The following is a 15,665-nucleotide window of genomic DNA, read 5'->3' as shown; positions in this document are numbered from 1 at the left end:
AAGCAAGCGACTCCTCCCCCATTGGTAACCCCTTCCCTGCTGTGATGTCATCTGACTCTCGCGATGAAAACGCAGAGCCCGACGTGTTGCCATGGCAACAGGATGCCAGATACAGGCGTCCTGCATTGCTATTGCCTATGATCACTGTAACAAGCAATAAGGCATTGCAGGACAGCACTATCATAGTAATCATTTGTGCTTTGTCTCATATTGGCATAAACCTTTTTTAAATAAAAATCCCACATATTTGGTATTATCATTTCCTTAACGATGTGTACAATAAATTGAACACTCTTTTTATCCTGCATGGCAAAAAAGGGTAAAAAAAAAATAAATGCCCCTAAAAAAACATGCAAAATGCTTATTTTTTTCATTTTGTCTCACAATTAAAGTAATCAATAAAGCCGTATGTACCCCAAAATGGGACCAATAAAAACTACAGCTTAACTCTCAAAAAATAAGCCCTCACAGAGCTCTTTCCATGGAAAAATAAAGTTCTAGAGCTTGGAATGCAATGATAAAGAAAAAATAATAATTTCCAAAAAAAGGGGGGTTTTATTGCGGAAAAGTGGAAAAACCTAAAATCTACTGCAGAATTGATGCATTCTCTTCCTGCTTTCATAAAAAAATCAAAAGTATTACAATATAGTCTGTGTACCCAAAAAATGGCACCAATAAAAGCTACAGTTTACCACGCAAAAAACAAGCCCTTATATGGCCGCGTCGACGGAAAAATAGTTATAACTTTTGAAAAATGGAGATGAAAAGCTGCCAAAAATCGTTGCGTCCTTATGCCCAAAATAGGCCATGTCCATAAGGGGTTAAAAAATAAAAAATAAATTCAATTGCTGCCAGACTATATGGATTTCGATGTGACCCTGGTATTTTACCGTGGTGCTGGCAACTCGAGCTACTTAAAGAGTAGAATGGTGGTTGTTTTTTTAGAGACAAGGTAGTTTTGTATAGTTGGTATGAAAAATGTATAGATGGATTTGCAATTAAGTCCAAGTGACTCGTTAGTATAAATACCTACGTGCGTTGTATACATGAGAGCCTATAAAAGGAGCTACAAACCGGCACTGGACCATCTCACTGATGGAAAAGACATTTCCAAAACATGTCAATAGACTGACCCATTGAGGGGATCACACCTGGAGTGCAACATTGCACAGAAGCTTCCCACTGTTTGACACTAGGGGGCGCTAGTAACCAGAGACACCTATCAACCTGGACTTCAAGCTTTATTCAACTTGACCGGAGTAACGGGACTTTGGAATAGGAGCACTCGGGATGTTGAATATCGTACACACCTGCATCACCAACACAGCGCCAATGCCAGGAGCGATCGCCAGCAACAGTGGAGGTTGGAAGCAACTAGGTATTTTTTATACTGAAACGCTTAACAGCATTGTCTGTCAGGGAATACTCGCAGCAGCACTCGTATCTACTAGATCTGTACAGGGATTCACGTATTAACGGTCTGGACTAACTGTCTAGTGGATGAATATAGTGAAGCCGCTCTTGGCTTTGGCTACTGCTGGCTGCGATGTACAAGCTGGGATTCTTGTCTCACCATGTGAAGGAAATACCTCATGTAATGTAAGTGTGAAAAGTTTGTATCGAGGTTTAAAAGGACGGGTCGGCTATTGTGAATATTTTTATTTTTATTTTTCTAGTAAAACACTTGTATTTTCCAAAAACACCCAAAAATTGTGGAACATTTTTTTGTTAGTAGTCTGCTTCATGCGATTCCTCACAAATGAATTAACTGGTGGTGTGACCCTGTCGGTTTGAGCCAGTCAAACAGAATCGATTGCAGCGTTTAACCCCTAGAATCCTCCAGTCAGTTTTCCAGGGTCCCAAATGGTCGCCACTCGCCACCCCACCTCCTGCAATGAGACAAGGTACCCTTCAGTTACCATTGCATGCCTGGGACCTTCTGCAGGCACCCATGACTGCCATGCTTGTGGAGTGGCTTGATGCACTTGCAATCTTATGAAAGGCAGTCTTAAGTCTCCTGTAAGGACCAAAATAAGTGAGATGTTTTAAAAATGATAGATAAAAGAGCAAAAAAGAGTTATCTGTTCGTCCATAAGTCCAATCTATCAAAGTAGCGCCTTTATCCTGCATGGTGAATGTTGTCAGGAGGGAAAAAACACAATTCTGGCCTTTTTTTGTAATAGTCTCATACATACTCCCAAATGCTACCACTAGACACTACAGAACGTCCCACAAACAGTTATGGTAGCAGAATTTTTTTTTTTAAAGGTTTTCAATTTAGTACAGCAAAAAACTATATCAATTTAGAATTGTACTAACCCATATATAATACAGCACAGTGTGTGCTGTAAAAACAAGACCGCCACCCCCAAAAATGGAAGAAAAAATAATAATTTTTTTAACTTAAAAGTTCTTTAGTACAGTATATTTAGTGCACTAAATAGTATTGAAAAATTACAACCCTCCCTTCAAAAAGCAAGGGTGGTTGGGGTATTAAGGTCTGGACTGTCTTCACAAATTGAAAACCTAAGTCATTTTCAACCATTTGATTTACTAGTTTACTTTGGGTTATCGTCCTGTAGCATCTCCAGTTCCCTTTACATTCTCCTTTTAGTGTTGCTGTCGGTAAAGGTCCTTTCACACAGGACAGCGATTGGTGTAATCGTTTGAAAAGGCTAATTCAAACAATAGTTCAGTGTGTGCAAATAAGGAAGATGAAACCATACCTCTGCAGCGCCATCTATTGGTGACACTGCAGAGGTATTGTTCCATCTTCCTTACTTGCATAATACCCAGAGTAGCATGCATGGCCTTATAAGCCTCCTAGGTGCTCTTCTCCAGGATAAACAATACTCAACATTACTCAAAAGCAATAACGGTCTGCTGGCCAAGGGTCTGTTTAGCCCTGCACACATCAGTTCATACAGGCAGATATCATTGGATCGCTCAGATGAGAACTGAGCAAGCTATTTAAACTGAACGCTTGGTGAACAAGCCAGCTGTTTTTAGGCCCGTCTAAAATAAACGAAAATTGAACGATCGGTCCTCTTGCTGGCTGTGGTTACACTGAGTAATTACCGTTTATTTTTGCTCGTTTTAATGACTTTTTTAATGATCGTTCCGCGTGAAAGGGCCTTAACATTGTACCAAACTTGTTTCATTGTTCCCTGAATGATCACCAGGCGCCCTAGCACCCCAAACTAGAGCGCTCCCTCCACTGGGCTGCATAGTTGGGATGTGTTTTGGTGTGCAATGTGTGTGTGTGTTTTTTTTTTTGTTTTTTTTTAATTTTTAATTTTGCGCATTTGTTCTAAAAGTTGTAATTTTTGTCTCCTCTGTCTGTAGACCATTGTCCCAGCAGCTTAGTGGAGCATCCCGATGGTCTGGTGAACGTCAGGCAGGCTGCACTTTATTTTTCTTAGTAACTTTCCTTGTATTCCACGAATGACATTTTTCGTTTTTGTAATTGTGCACACAAGATTTTTACTATTTTGAGATTTTTGTTGTCTGCTGCAAGTATTTTGCCTTTAGGTTTTCTTTAACAAGCATCCTTGGAGCGACCTTATAAGAATGTACTCCTAGGGAGAGTAGGGACAGGCTCCAGCACAATACGGTCTCCTTTGGACAATTTCCTGTATTCCACCACCAGGGGGCGTATAGATGTTCAGATTTCTTATGCCTACTCTCACGCTTGGTATTTTGTTCACACGGATTTCACTCATTGACAGGGTAAATTCCACATGCGGATCCTTCCAAAAGCCACAGCAGTTGATTTTTAAAGGCAGATTTCGCAGTGGCTTAGTACCCTTATGGCTCACTGTCTCAGCTGTATGCATAACACGGCGTTGCGTATTAAACGCCACATATGCAGTGTATTGTGTATGTATAGCATGCAGTACACAACCCATAAATAATAGAGCTGTATGCGTGTAACACACAGTAAAATACACAAGCATTTTTTCCTGCATGTATTATACGCAATGTGTATATATGCAAATGTGACTGGATCAGTGAGAATCAATACACTTTAATTGACTCCGTTCACAACTGATTACACGTGCGGACAGAATACTCTGCGTATTTATGTTTGTGTGCATGAGCCCTTAGGCTGAGTTCATGCTAGTGGGGTTTTTCTTTAGTGGATCTTCTTACAAACCATGTAAAATGTAAGTGAAATGGATGAAGGCTGCGTTCAATTTTTCCCCTATTATTGACATTGACTGCAATGTAAAAATCTATTTTTGGTTCCGTTTTTTTTTCCCCGACTGGAATGAGGACCGCCGCAGTCTTGTTCCTGTGTGAGGAAGACAACTATGAATGGAGATGGAAAGCCGAGAAACTGAAGGTTGTCTATGTCTATGGGCAGAAAGACGTATGCTTTCAGTTTCTGATGTTCACCATGGAAAGCAAAAAGCGTGGCTGTGGCATGGTCTTTACTCTGTTGCTATGGACTTTGTTCTTTATCCTTAAGAATAATGTTGGCAAGCTGTCTTCTGCCCTCCTGAGGAAGGTTTCCAACTCCTGGTCCTCAGCGTATAACCGGCTCACGCTGCCTGCACCTTGCATTACTAGGAGCGACAAATACCCAGCAGCAACGTGCGGACGTTGTATGTTGTCCACTGGCTCCAGTCTTCAGTCTCGGGGTCAGAGTAAGAAATCGTTAAAACAAGTTGATAAAGGTCTTCCCTCCATTGGCCTTTCAGGGGACTTTCAATGAAGAGGTACAACTGAACCATTCTTTGTATGTAACGACTTGTAAACTTTTGTGTCTTCATAAACGGAGTGAGGCATTATGGTTTTGTCATTGGCTCTTTACACTCAGTGATTAGCGTTCTGCTTTCACTTGATCCAATATATATATATATATATATATATATATATATATATATATATATATATATATATATATATAATATATATAAATTTTTTTTTACAATATTGTGCTTAAATGTGAAAAGTTTGTTCTAGATCTGTAGCTTGAATAAGGACACTATTACACGGCACCACCAGTGAGCGTGTGATGGCGCCCTGACATAGGCGCAGAAATCCTGTTGGTTCACTTAATTTTCTTGCAACTGTGAAAAAGGTGATCCATTTAAATGGCTTCCAGACCTTCACATTGACACTATACATGTTATGACTATATATCACGGCACAAGCTCTTATATATGTAGCTGCAGTGTGACCACAGGAAGAAATTGCTTTTTTGTGCGCTTTAAAAGCAAACAAACAAAAAACAAACTGCAGCGCTGGCTCTATTTCAGAAGAAGCGCTTGGTAAAGGTGATGTGTTACTGTATTTCTTGTTTGTTTGTTTGCCTATTCACCAATATTATTGCCTTAAATATTTGAGTGAAACTACATCCTGTTCAGCTATGTGGAATCAGATTTAAAAATGGCCACTTTTTTTCCCCCCTTTTTTTCCTTTCCCCTTCTGTTTTCCCTGGAGGTATATTCACTGTCACTGCCCCCTCACATTGCATGTGTCTGAAGAGCATCAACATGACAGATTAGCGCTGTGTTTTCTGGTCTTTCACCGTTGCCAAGTTTTAAAACAAGTTTTGATGTTCTGTGTTAAGTTTTTTGTTTTTGTTATTTTTTTTAATTCTGGCTCTTTGGCGGCTGATGTTTTCTTATGCCCCTTACTCCTTTTCACCTCTCCTGTTCCTTCTTTTCTTCCCCCTTCCCTTCTCTAATGATTTGCATGTATGTCTCCCCTTTGCACGCAGGGTTTTGGTTTTGTAACTTTTGAAACTAGCGCGGATGCTGACCGGGCCCGGGAGAAATTGCACAGCACGGTGATTGAGGGGCGAAAAATCGAGGTGCATGTCTTTACCTGAACCTGAAAGATTGCTCAATGCCAGCCGCTGCACCCCATTCTATCCTTCCCTTCTTACACTTGTCTGTCTTGCAGTTCTTGTCCCTGATTATCGTTAATTGCTTGGCTCCTGTTTAGCTTGTGTATAAGCTTGTGTAACTTCCTAATTTGTACACTCTGCTTTCATCCATTCTGTTTTCCAAAACTCCTCCATAAAAATACTTCCTTACTTTAAATGGTCTGCTACCTTGTATCGTTACACCAATACTGTCTTTATACTAGTTACAGGACAAATAGATTTAGTATATCCTGCTGTTTTAATTTGAATATGACCTTCCCTCTCCCCATATGAATGACCTTGAATGTGGTTTATCACGGAGCACCAGATCTGCTGTAAATTCCGCAGCTCAGTCAGCGCCATCTTGTTTGATCACACAGTCAAGAATAGAGACTGGTTGTCATACGTTATTTTCAGAGTCTGCAGTATGTTTCTGAGAAAGTCGCACTGCATACGGATGGTGTACGTATTCAGTTGTCATGCCTGTTCCAGGCTGTGAGAATAAGCCCCAAGTATAAACTGGTCTTTGCTCTTCTTTTTCTTTTTTTTGTATTTCCCTTCATTTTGGAATTATTTAGAGCGGTAGCTTAAAGGGGTTTCCTGCTGCCCATGATAAAACGTTTTCACCCATCCTGGCCCTCCAATCTCCATTACTGCACCTCCGTTCTCCCTGCCAAAACTGTTTTACAGGCTGTAGTCAGCACCTGAGGTCTGATGGACTGCAGCAGCCTGTGGCGTACTGTTCACAAGCAGCTGAGTCACTCGGCAGGGTGAACAGATGTGGCGTTGGAGTTTCAGAGACCTGGCACAAGTATAGGTGGTTCAGTGCTGCCAGAGACTGACTACTGATCCTCAAAGGATACAAAATAAACAAGGATCGGCCAGTGTGATCAGGCAGTCGTTCATATATGGATGGCCTGTTTACTGTGAATGGAAGTGGACGGCTTGAGCAATTCCCTGGACCTCCATTCACGGAGCGTTCATCAGAGATTGGACAGCTGTCAGGCACAACTGATCTACGTAACAGCAACAACTTAAGGGAAAATGTTCTCTTACCTTTTAAAAAAAAATAAAAAATTAAATGTCTATATATCTCCAGCTGACAAGTGTAGGCACGGCAGTTGGATGCCTCTTTTTGATGTATTTGAGGGATTGGTTAAAGTATACAGTTGCATTTTGTATCTTGGTCTGAAAAGAAAAATGTGGGGTAAACTTAGCTGAATATCACTTGGCCTTCTCCACTTCTGTATTTCCTTAATTGCTCTTTTTTTTTTTTTTCTCTATAAGGGGCTTTTCCAAGAAGTATATCCATCAGGCCTTGTTCACACGGGTGACACTGCATCGCCGCGAGAAAATCGCAGCGATATAGCATCGCTGGTCCGTGCGACATCATTGCATCTTCTTGCAGCAATACCGCAATTTTGTAGCCTCACGTGCGAGGATTTTCGGGGGAGGCTTGAAATATAAACCTTGCCCTGAAAATAAGCAGTAGCTGAAGAGGGGGGGAAAAAAAACCATACATCACCTTAGACAGCCCGGCCGCATCTTCTCCCTGGGTCCCGGCACTAATCTTCTTCTGTTCTGGCCATTCGACGAGTGTTGGCTGTGATTGGCTAAGCGTCAGCCTATCACAGCCTGCCCTTCCAGAAGGCAGGCATTTTTCAATCCCCAGGCAAGAACAGAAGATGATCATCAGTGCCGGGATCCGGGGAGAAGACGAGACCGGGCTGTCAGCGCGTCTAAGGTAATGTATGTGTATTTTATATCTTTTCCCTGCAGCTAGGGCTTAGTTAAGGCTTTGACAGTAGGATTTCCTACTGTCAAAGTTGCACCACACGAAAACCACGTTTTTGTGCTACGCAACAGAGGAAGGCTCTATAGGGAAACAATAAATAGGGCATGAGGTTTTGCTTTCTATAGCCCTTATCTGTAGTACTTCTGTTCCTCCTCTGTTTGGAGAGGACACAGTAAGTTCCACAGACCCAATGTATGACACCTGATTGGGTATCCCCTACCCCTAATTACCTGTAGTACTTCTGCACCTCCTGTTTCTAGAAGTCCTTCCTATAGATTTACTTTGAATCCACTCCTGGTTTTGCTTCAGAACTGCCAGGTTGAAGTATTTTTATTAAAATAAGAATCTGCTGTGCTTGCAAACTGTCAAGCAAGGTCCCCTTCTGAAGATCACGCAGACACTTGGATCTGACTGTCCTCTCAGTGCTGCACATGCTCAGACTATCGGAGAGCGTGCACTCTGCATAGACAGTGTCGGAGCGGTCTTCGGAGGGGGACACTGCTAGATCCAGGGAGCGGGAAAGTATAAAAGAGGATGCAGGGAAAAGTAAAATTCACTATTCTGTTATTAAAAACATAGACAGATGGTTGGCAGACCCCCGGCTCCATAGAAAACGTGTTTTGGACTGTTCAGTCCTTAGTTATGGCATAATATGAAACGAGGAACTAATCAAATATTGGGCAGTTAAAATGACCATTTGCTCCTTGCAGGTTTGAATGATAAAGTAGGATGCAGTATCATATAAATGTATGCAAACTGCTTCTGTAGTATAAGGCAGGGAGACCGTCTTACGAAGTTTTGTTTTTATCAGGATAGCAGATTGTACTTTTCCCTGGATCCTCCTGTTCTCAGCCAGTGCTTTATCCAGCATCCATGGATTTTAGAGAGATTTAGGCCTCATGTCCATGAGGAAATTCGGGCCCGCACGGAGTCCCCATGCAGAATCCTGCAGCGGGTCCCTCCTGCCCTGCAGGCATGAGACCAGAAAATCAGATATACGTACCTGTCCGGACGCTGCGGATCTGCCCACCGTCGCGACTGGATCTTTCTTTTACCCGGCACTATGCACATAATTTTTTTGCTTTTGAACTCCTGCTTTCCCACAGTCCCCGTGGCACAGCACAAATACAGCTGTAAGTGTGCCATGGGACTGGACAGCTTCAATGGAAGCCATGGGAGCCCCGCACAAAATGGAGCATGCTGCGGTTCCTTTCCCGCACGTGTGATCCGTGTGCCAGGGAAAATTGACATCCACAGGTATTTAATTACCTGCGGGTGTCTAATGATTCCCTATGGGCGTGGATCACACGTACAGGACACCGGTGCGGATTTAATAATTCTCTTTTGCCCGTGGACATTGGCCCTTAGGTATTTTTATGAAAGCAAAAACCTCACCCGGCTTCCCATTGTGTCCCCTAAAGCAGAAGCAGCTTCGTCCCCACTGCACCATAAAACTAAGGGTGCCTTCACACTTGGCATATCTGCTGCACGCTTTCTGCAGCTTAAACCCTGCAGCAAATCTACAGTGGCCAAATTTCTACCTGACTGTAGCGGATCTGCTGCAGGTTTTCATGTTTGTTATTGGGGGGTTGGGTTAAGAGTTAGTTTCCTGCAGCTTTTGGTAGTATTTCCAATTAAAATAAATCAATTATGCAATTTCTTAAAGGGGTATTCCCTTTTCATCAAATATTTGTACGTTATTCAACTTTCAGATAAGCTTTCTGTATTCTTAATTAGTTTTCAAAACCTTTGCTTGCTCTTATTCACTAGGAACCTTCATGGTTTCCATTATAACATTAATACAGTTACAAGGGTATATTTTCATGTGTGTTCTGCCCTGTATTCAGGGTGCGGTATCCAAATACAGCGGCCAAAATTGTCGGTAAGATTAAGTTAGACATCATAAAGTAGAGTGTACAGTATTGTAACCATTTTGTTACAGCATATTGACAATTAAAACCGTGGACCTCATTTATTAGATGGACACGGTAAATGACTTTACCAGGAGATACGTGCAATTAAATAATGGTATAAATAAAAGTGGATTCTGACCAATTACTGCTGAGTGATTCCAAGGGAGAACACTGGCGCACAGAAAATAGATAAGTGACTTGTGCAAATATCACATCCAACCTCGCTTCTGAATGCTTTGTTATGAGCATTATATAGAGCCTCGTGTGGTGCAGAGTGTAAGCTCTCGCCTACGACCTGAAGGTTGCACGTTCAATCCCCGCTTGATTCAGGTAGCCGGCTCAAGGTTGACTCAGCCTTCCATCCTTTCAAGGTCGGTAAAATGGCAACCCGGCTTGGTGGGGGGTAATAAATAATAATTACCTGAAAGCGCTGCGGAATAAGGTGGCGCTATACAAATACCAAGGTTTATTTATTATATAAGCCCACCAGATGGCAGATGCAGAACTGTTGCCCTGCTCAGGATTTGCTGTTAATGTACATTTAGAAAATAAATTTGATTGCAATTATAGCTACACGTCTATTGTCAAGCGAGTTAAAATCTGAGCAAACCTTTGGAATCTGCACCCAAAATGCTGTAAGAAACCACATTTTGTCCAGCAAAATAACCCCCTTTTTGGTAAGCAATTTACCAGTTCAGTTATTAAAGATTTGAGCTATGCAGATATTACATGACTCTACAAACACAATGCTAGAATCCTAGGGGATCAAAATTACTGCAAACAGCAAGCAGAGTTTTTGAAAACTACAGAACGGATACAGAGCTTGGAATGGTTTCGTGAGACCTTCTCTATAAGCAAAAAAATTACATTTTATTTTCTGCAACAAATTTACTGGAACAAATAGAAAACGTGGATATTGCTTTAATCTCCTAGTAAGGTTAAACTGGTTTTTCATAGGATATGCCATAAATGTCTGATAGCTGCGGGTTCCACCTCTGGGTTTTGCACTTCTCTCAAACAAGCTTCCTCCACCCAGCTCACATCGGCTTCCTGCGGTGGTTGGGATTACAGAAACGGGTTGTTCAGGCTTTCCATAAAAGTGAAGTTGTATGAACAATGTAGCGCAGCAAGCTACACTATTTCCATAACTTCTCTTTTGTGTGTGTTATGGAAAGTGCTTAGAACAGCCAATCTGGATGTTTCTGTAACCCTGGTGCCTAAATGCAGGCCACTTTTCTTATCTCAGTCCTGATTGACTGAGGTGGGAATACCGCTAAACAGCTGATGGCTAAGAACTAGGCCTAGGGTGATCGTCTGACTTTGCCAGGAGATGCAGTGGCCACTCGCGAAAATGTACTATTAGAGTATGGCAGAAGCTCCACCAAAATAGGAGTTTTAACTGCGGTGCTGGCTCATAGAGGGGAGTCCCAAATGGGGAACCCCATTCTGACATTTGTAAGCCTTTTATTAGGACATATGAGCAGGGGTTGTACTCCTCGCAGCCCCTCGTAACTTTCTCAAGAACGTGTTGTAAAGAGATCTGATCACCCCATACCTTTCCACTTGTCTTTGTCCCCGCTTTGTATGTCGTCATACTGTTATATTCAAGAGTGCTTTTTTTTAATCTGCATGCTACTATAAATGTCGCCTTTTGCCTTGACTCTTATGCCGATTTTTATAAGGTGTGAGGGCTTGTGTGTGAACTTCATCTGAGAGTGTGGACATGTTAATAACGTACTGTTAAATGTGACATTGACTCCCCACCCACTCATCTCGCATTTCCTTACCGGACTGATGGATGTCTGCTCTACACATCAACACTTTTTTAAGATTTCAGCAGTCACAAGCTTAGAGATTGTCACCATCTTTTTGCACCCCTCTCAGAGCAGCATCATAGTGACAGGCAGCTGATTATAGTGATGTCTGCTGCCTGGATCTGTGCAGGAGTTTGGGAGAAATCTTTGCATTTTAGTAGTAGCAGCAGCCAGACCAGCAGGACTACAGGAAGTCCTCGATATTCATGAGCTGCAGCTAGTACCTACTGCACCCTTAACCCCTTAGTGACCAAGCCTGTTTGCGCCTTAATGACCAGGCCAAATTTTGCAAATCTGACATGTGTCACTTTAACATGGAAAAACACCAGAAAGGTTTTGCATATCCAAGCGATTCTGACATTGTTTTTTCGCCACATGTTGTGCTTCATTTAGGCGGAAAAAATAGACCGATAGAAATTGTGTTTATTTATTAAAAGCGCCAAAATTGGGAAAATTTTGAAAAAATCGTCATTTTTTCACATTTCCAACTGCAATATCTTAAATATGTGCAAACATAATATAGAAATTTTTGCTAAGATTTATATTTCCACCCGTTTACTTTATTTTGGGCGCACATTGGAAAAACTTTCGTTTTTTTTTAACTATTTAGGAGACGTACAAATTTAACATTACTTTTTAGCATTTTGAGGAACACTTTGTTTTCCTATACCAAGCCGAGATTGGAAAGGCTCATGAGTGTCAGAATAATAGATACCCCCCCAAATGACCTCATTTTAAAAACTACACCCCTTAATGTATTCACTGAGAGGTGTCATGAGTATTTTGACCCCACAGTTTTTTTTCAGGAATTAATTCAATTTAGAGGAGAAAAAGTAAAATTTCATATTTTTGCAAATCTGTCATTTTAAAGACATATTTTTTTCCTATAGTTTACATGAAAATCAGGATTTACACCCCAAAATGGATACCCCTATTTCTCCCGTGTTCAGAAATATACCCATTGTGGCCCTATTGTTATATCTGAGTCCACAACGGGGCCCAAAATGAAAGGAGTAGTCAGTGTCTTTCAAAACAGAAATTTTGCTTGAAGTCCTTTTAGGCCCCATAGCACACATGTAGAGTTCTTGAGCGCCCAAAACCATAGAAAACCCCCACAAATGACCCCATTTTGAAAACTAGACCCCTTAAGGAATTTATCTAGGGGTGTACTGCATATTTTGACCCCACAGTTTTTGCATGAATTCAAATCAAGCAAAAGGAAAAAATTGTGATTTTCGTTTTTTCGGCAATTCTGTCATTTTAAAAACAGCTTTTTTTGTACAGCACACATATGAAGGAAGACTTGCACCCAAAAATGGATACCCCTGTTTGTCCCGTGTTCAGAGACATACCCATTGTGGCCCTAATCTTATGTCTGGATACACAACGGAGCCCAAAATGAAAGGAGCGACCGGTGGCTTTCGGAACACAAATTTTGCTTGAAGTCCTTTTAGGCCCCATTGCCCACTTGTAGAGTTCTTGAGCGCCCAAAACCATAGAGAACCCCCACAAATGACCCCATTTTGAAAACTAGACTCCTTAACGAATTTATCTAGGGGTGTACTGCGCATTTTGACCCCACAGTTTTTGAATAAATTCAAGCAAAGCAAAAGGAAAAAATTTGGATTTTTGTTTTTTTGGCAATTTTGTCATTTTAAAAACAGCTTTTTTTGTACAGCACACATATGAAGGAAGACTTACACCCCAAAATGGATACCCCTGTTTGTGCTGTTTTCAGAAATATACCCATTGTGGCCCTAATCTTATGTCCGCATGCACAACGGGGCCCAAAATAAAAGGAGTAATCGGTGGCTTTCAGAACATAGATTTTGCTTGAAGTCCTTTTAGGCCCCATTGCCCACTTGTAGAGTTCTTGAGCGCCCAAAACCATATAGAACCCCCACAAATGACCCCATTTTGAAAACTAGACCCCTTAACGAATTTATCTAGGGATGTACTGCATATTTTGACCCCACAGTTTTTGAATAAATTCAAGCAAAGCAAAAGGAAAAAAATAGGATTTTCATTTTTTGGGCTATTGTGTCAATTTAAAAACAGTTTTTTTTGTACAGCACACATATAAATGAAGGCTTTCACCCCAAAATGGATACCCCTGTTTGTCCCGTGTTCAGAAACATACCCATTGTGGCCCTAATAGACTTACAGGACCCATGGCTAGGCCTACAATAAAAAAGGAATACCCGTTGGATTTCAGGGTACCACTGAATAAATTTCAGGCCCCATTGCCCACTTATCGAGCCATTGAGCGGCCAAAACTATAAAGAACCCCCTCAAATGACCCCATTTTGAAAACTAGACCCCTTAACGAATTCATCTAGGGGTGTACTGCGTATTTTGACCCCACAGTATTTGAATGAATCTAAGCAAAGCAGAAGGAAAAAGTTACGATTTTCAATTTTTTTGGCAATTTTTTCAATTTAAAAACAGTTTTTTTGTACAGTGTACATAGGAATGAAGACGTTCACCCCAAAATGGATACCCCCGTTTGTCCCGAGTTCAGAAACATACCCATTGTGGCCCTAATCTACTTACAGGACGCATGGCAAGGCCTATAAAGGACGGAACACCCGTTGGATTTTAGGGCACAACTGAATACATTCCAGGCCCCATTGCTTATTTGTACAGAATAAAGATTGACTCCCTAAAAATTCCCCCCCTCCCCCTCCACGCCCTTTTTGGCGTTCGCAAATCTTAGATAAAAGTAAAAATGTGAACTGTGTAGTATTTCCGAAGACAGGGGTAATTACGGAGGCTGGTTGGAATGGGCCCATGGGGCAATAAAACCGGGTATCCCCCCCCCCCCCTCTCATGCTTTTTGGGGGTATTTCATGACCTCAGTGGCGGGTATGGGGTGTAAAAAGTGGCGTTCCGTGAGTCTCCGTAAGCTTGATGAGGTGCGGCGGTCTCACACAGAAGGCGCTCAACAAGGTGCTCCTGGAACTGCAGGAAAGCGAGCGTTCCCGGGGCTTCTTGTAAAATACGTATCACAGGTAGCTGTCTGAATAACGCCGGGCTCACGCGGGTGCAGGCGGAATCCGCTTGCGGAGGCCCACAGCGGATCCCATCTGTGAGCCCGGCTGTGACCCTGCGTACGGCTGCGTAATGTACTGCGCATAACTGCCTACTCACACAGGCGGTCATGCACAGTACACCTTTGTTTGTATTTCCCGCACCGTCGCTTAGCGATGACACGGGTACCCGCAGCCCGTATACAAGGTAGTTGCGTATGGGCAGCGGGTATATCCGCGACCATGGAGCACAATGGGCTCTATGTTGCCGATTCCGCAGTAAAATAGAACCTGCTGCGTTCTCTTTTCTGCGAGTGGATTACGCAATTCTGACCCGCTAATGTGAGCGGAATTGTGTAATCCAGTGCGATTGATCTGCGTATTACCACGGATCAGACGCATGCGGAATCCGTCATTCCTATCCGGTCATGTGAGACCGGCCTAAGGTAGATCGCTACCTTTTTATCACGTGACCGGGGACCGCTCAACGAGGCCACCCGTCACTGCTCCAGACTCTCGGTGACTGTTGGTCGCTGGGAGCAAGGAGATTTTAAGTTTCCTGGGCTCCCTGACTCTTGCGCATGTGTCCGGCTTTTTGCCGGCAATCGCATGTGCAGAATCCTGGAAGGTCCACGGAGGAAGATCGCGTCGGGATTCAAATACGCAGGCCTCCGGTAAAAAGATTCATCTCCTCTCACCGATCGCATCAGTGAGGGGAGATGAAACTTCAAATTTTTTTTTTTACTTTTACGTGATCGCCATTATTGGATAATGGCGAACACGTGACCAGGAACCGCTCACCGCGGACCCCCATTAAATCTCCATGCTCTTGGCTACGTTTTGTAGCCAGGAGCAGGGAGAATTTAAATTATCCTGGCAATCCACAGCTTTTGCGCATGCGCCCGCCATTTTGGCGACGGGCGCGTGTGCAGAAGCTGTGGTAAGGTCCGCGGATAAATCTGGGGGCCTTAGGTACGTACTTTCATCCTCCCTCACGGATATGATCCATGAGGGGAGATGAAACATACGCTTTTTAAACGTTTAAAAACTTTTTTTTACTTTTTTTTTTTTTACTTTTTTACACTTTTTTTTCACTTTACATGATCACTGTCATCCATTGGATGACAGTGATCATGTCCCTGGTATAATCTCTCTGCTCCTAGCTACACATGGCAGCCAGAAGCAGAGGGATTTTAAATTCCCCGGGGCTCGAGCCCGTCTGTGCACGCGCCCGATGTC

At 42.4% G+C, this 15,665-nt stretch overlaps 1 protein-coding gene across 9 annotated transcripts in view; it reads left to right on the top strand.

The window, feature by feature from the left end:
- Positions 1-15,665, top strand: part of RBFOX2 (RNA binding fox-1 homolog 2) — a 242,997-nt gene that overhangs the window by 88,863 nt on the left and 138,469 nt on the right. For 7 of the 9 annotated variants that reach the window (XM_066596170.1, XM_066596164.1, XM_066596165.1 and 4 more), the window contains exon 5: positions 5,729-5,821. The exons of the other annotated variants lie outside the window; for them this stretch is intronic. In XM_066596170.1, the coding sequence (XP_066452267.1) occupies positions 5,729-5,821 (93 nt within the window). The remainder of the gene's footprint in view (positions 1-5,728; positions 5,822-15,665) is intronic. 9 annotated transcript variants of the gene reach the window in all.

Source organism: Eleutherodactylus coqui, chromosome 3, assembly GCF_035609145.1.
Source record: "Eleutherodactylus coqui strain aEleCoq1 chromosome 3, aEleCoq1.hap1, whole genome shotgun sequence".
NCBI classification, from domain to species: Eukaryota; Metazoa; Chordata; class Amphibia; order Anura; family Eleutherodactylidae; genus Eleutherodactylus; species Eleutherodactylus coqui.
Note: the sequence above shows the minus strand (reverse complement) of the source record. Positions and strands in the feature narration are given on the sequence as shown.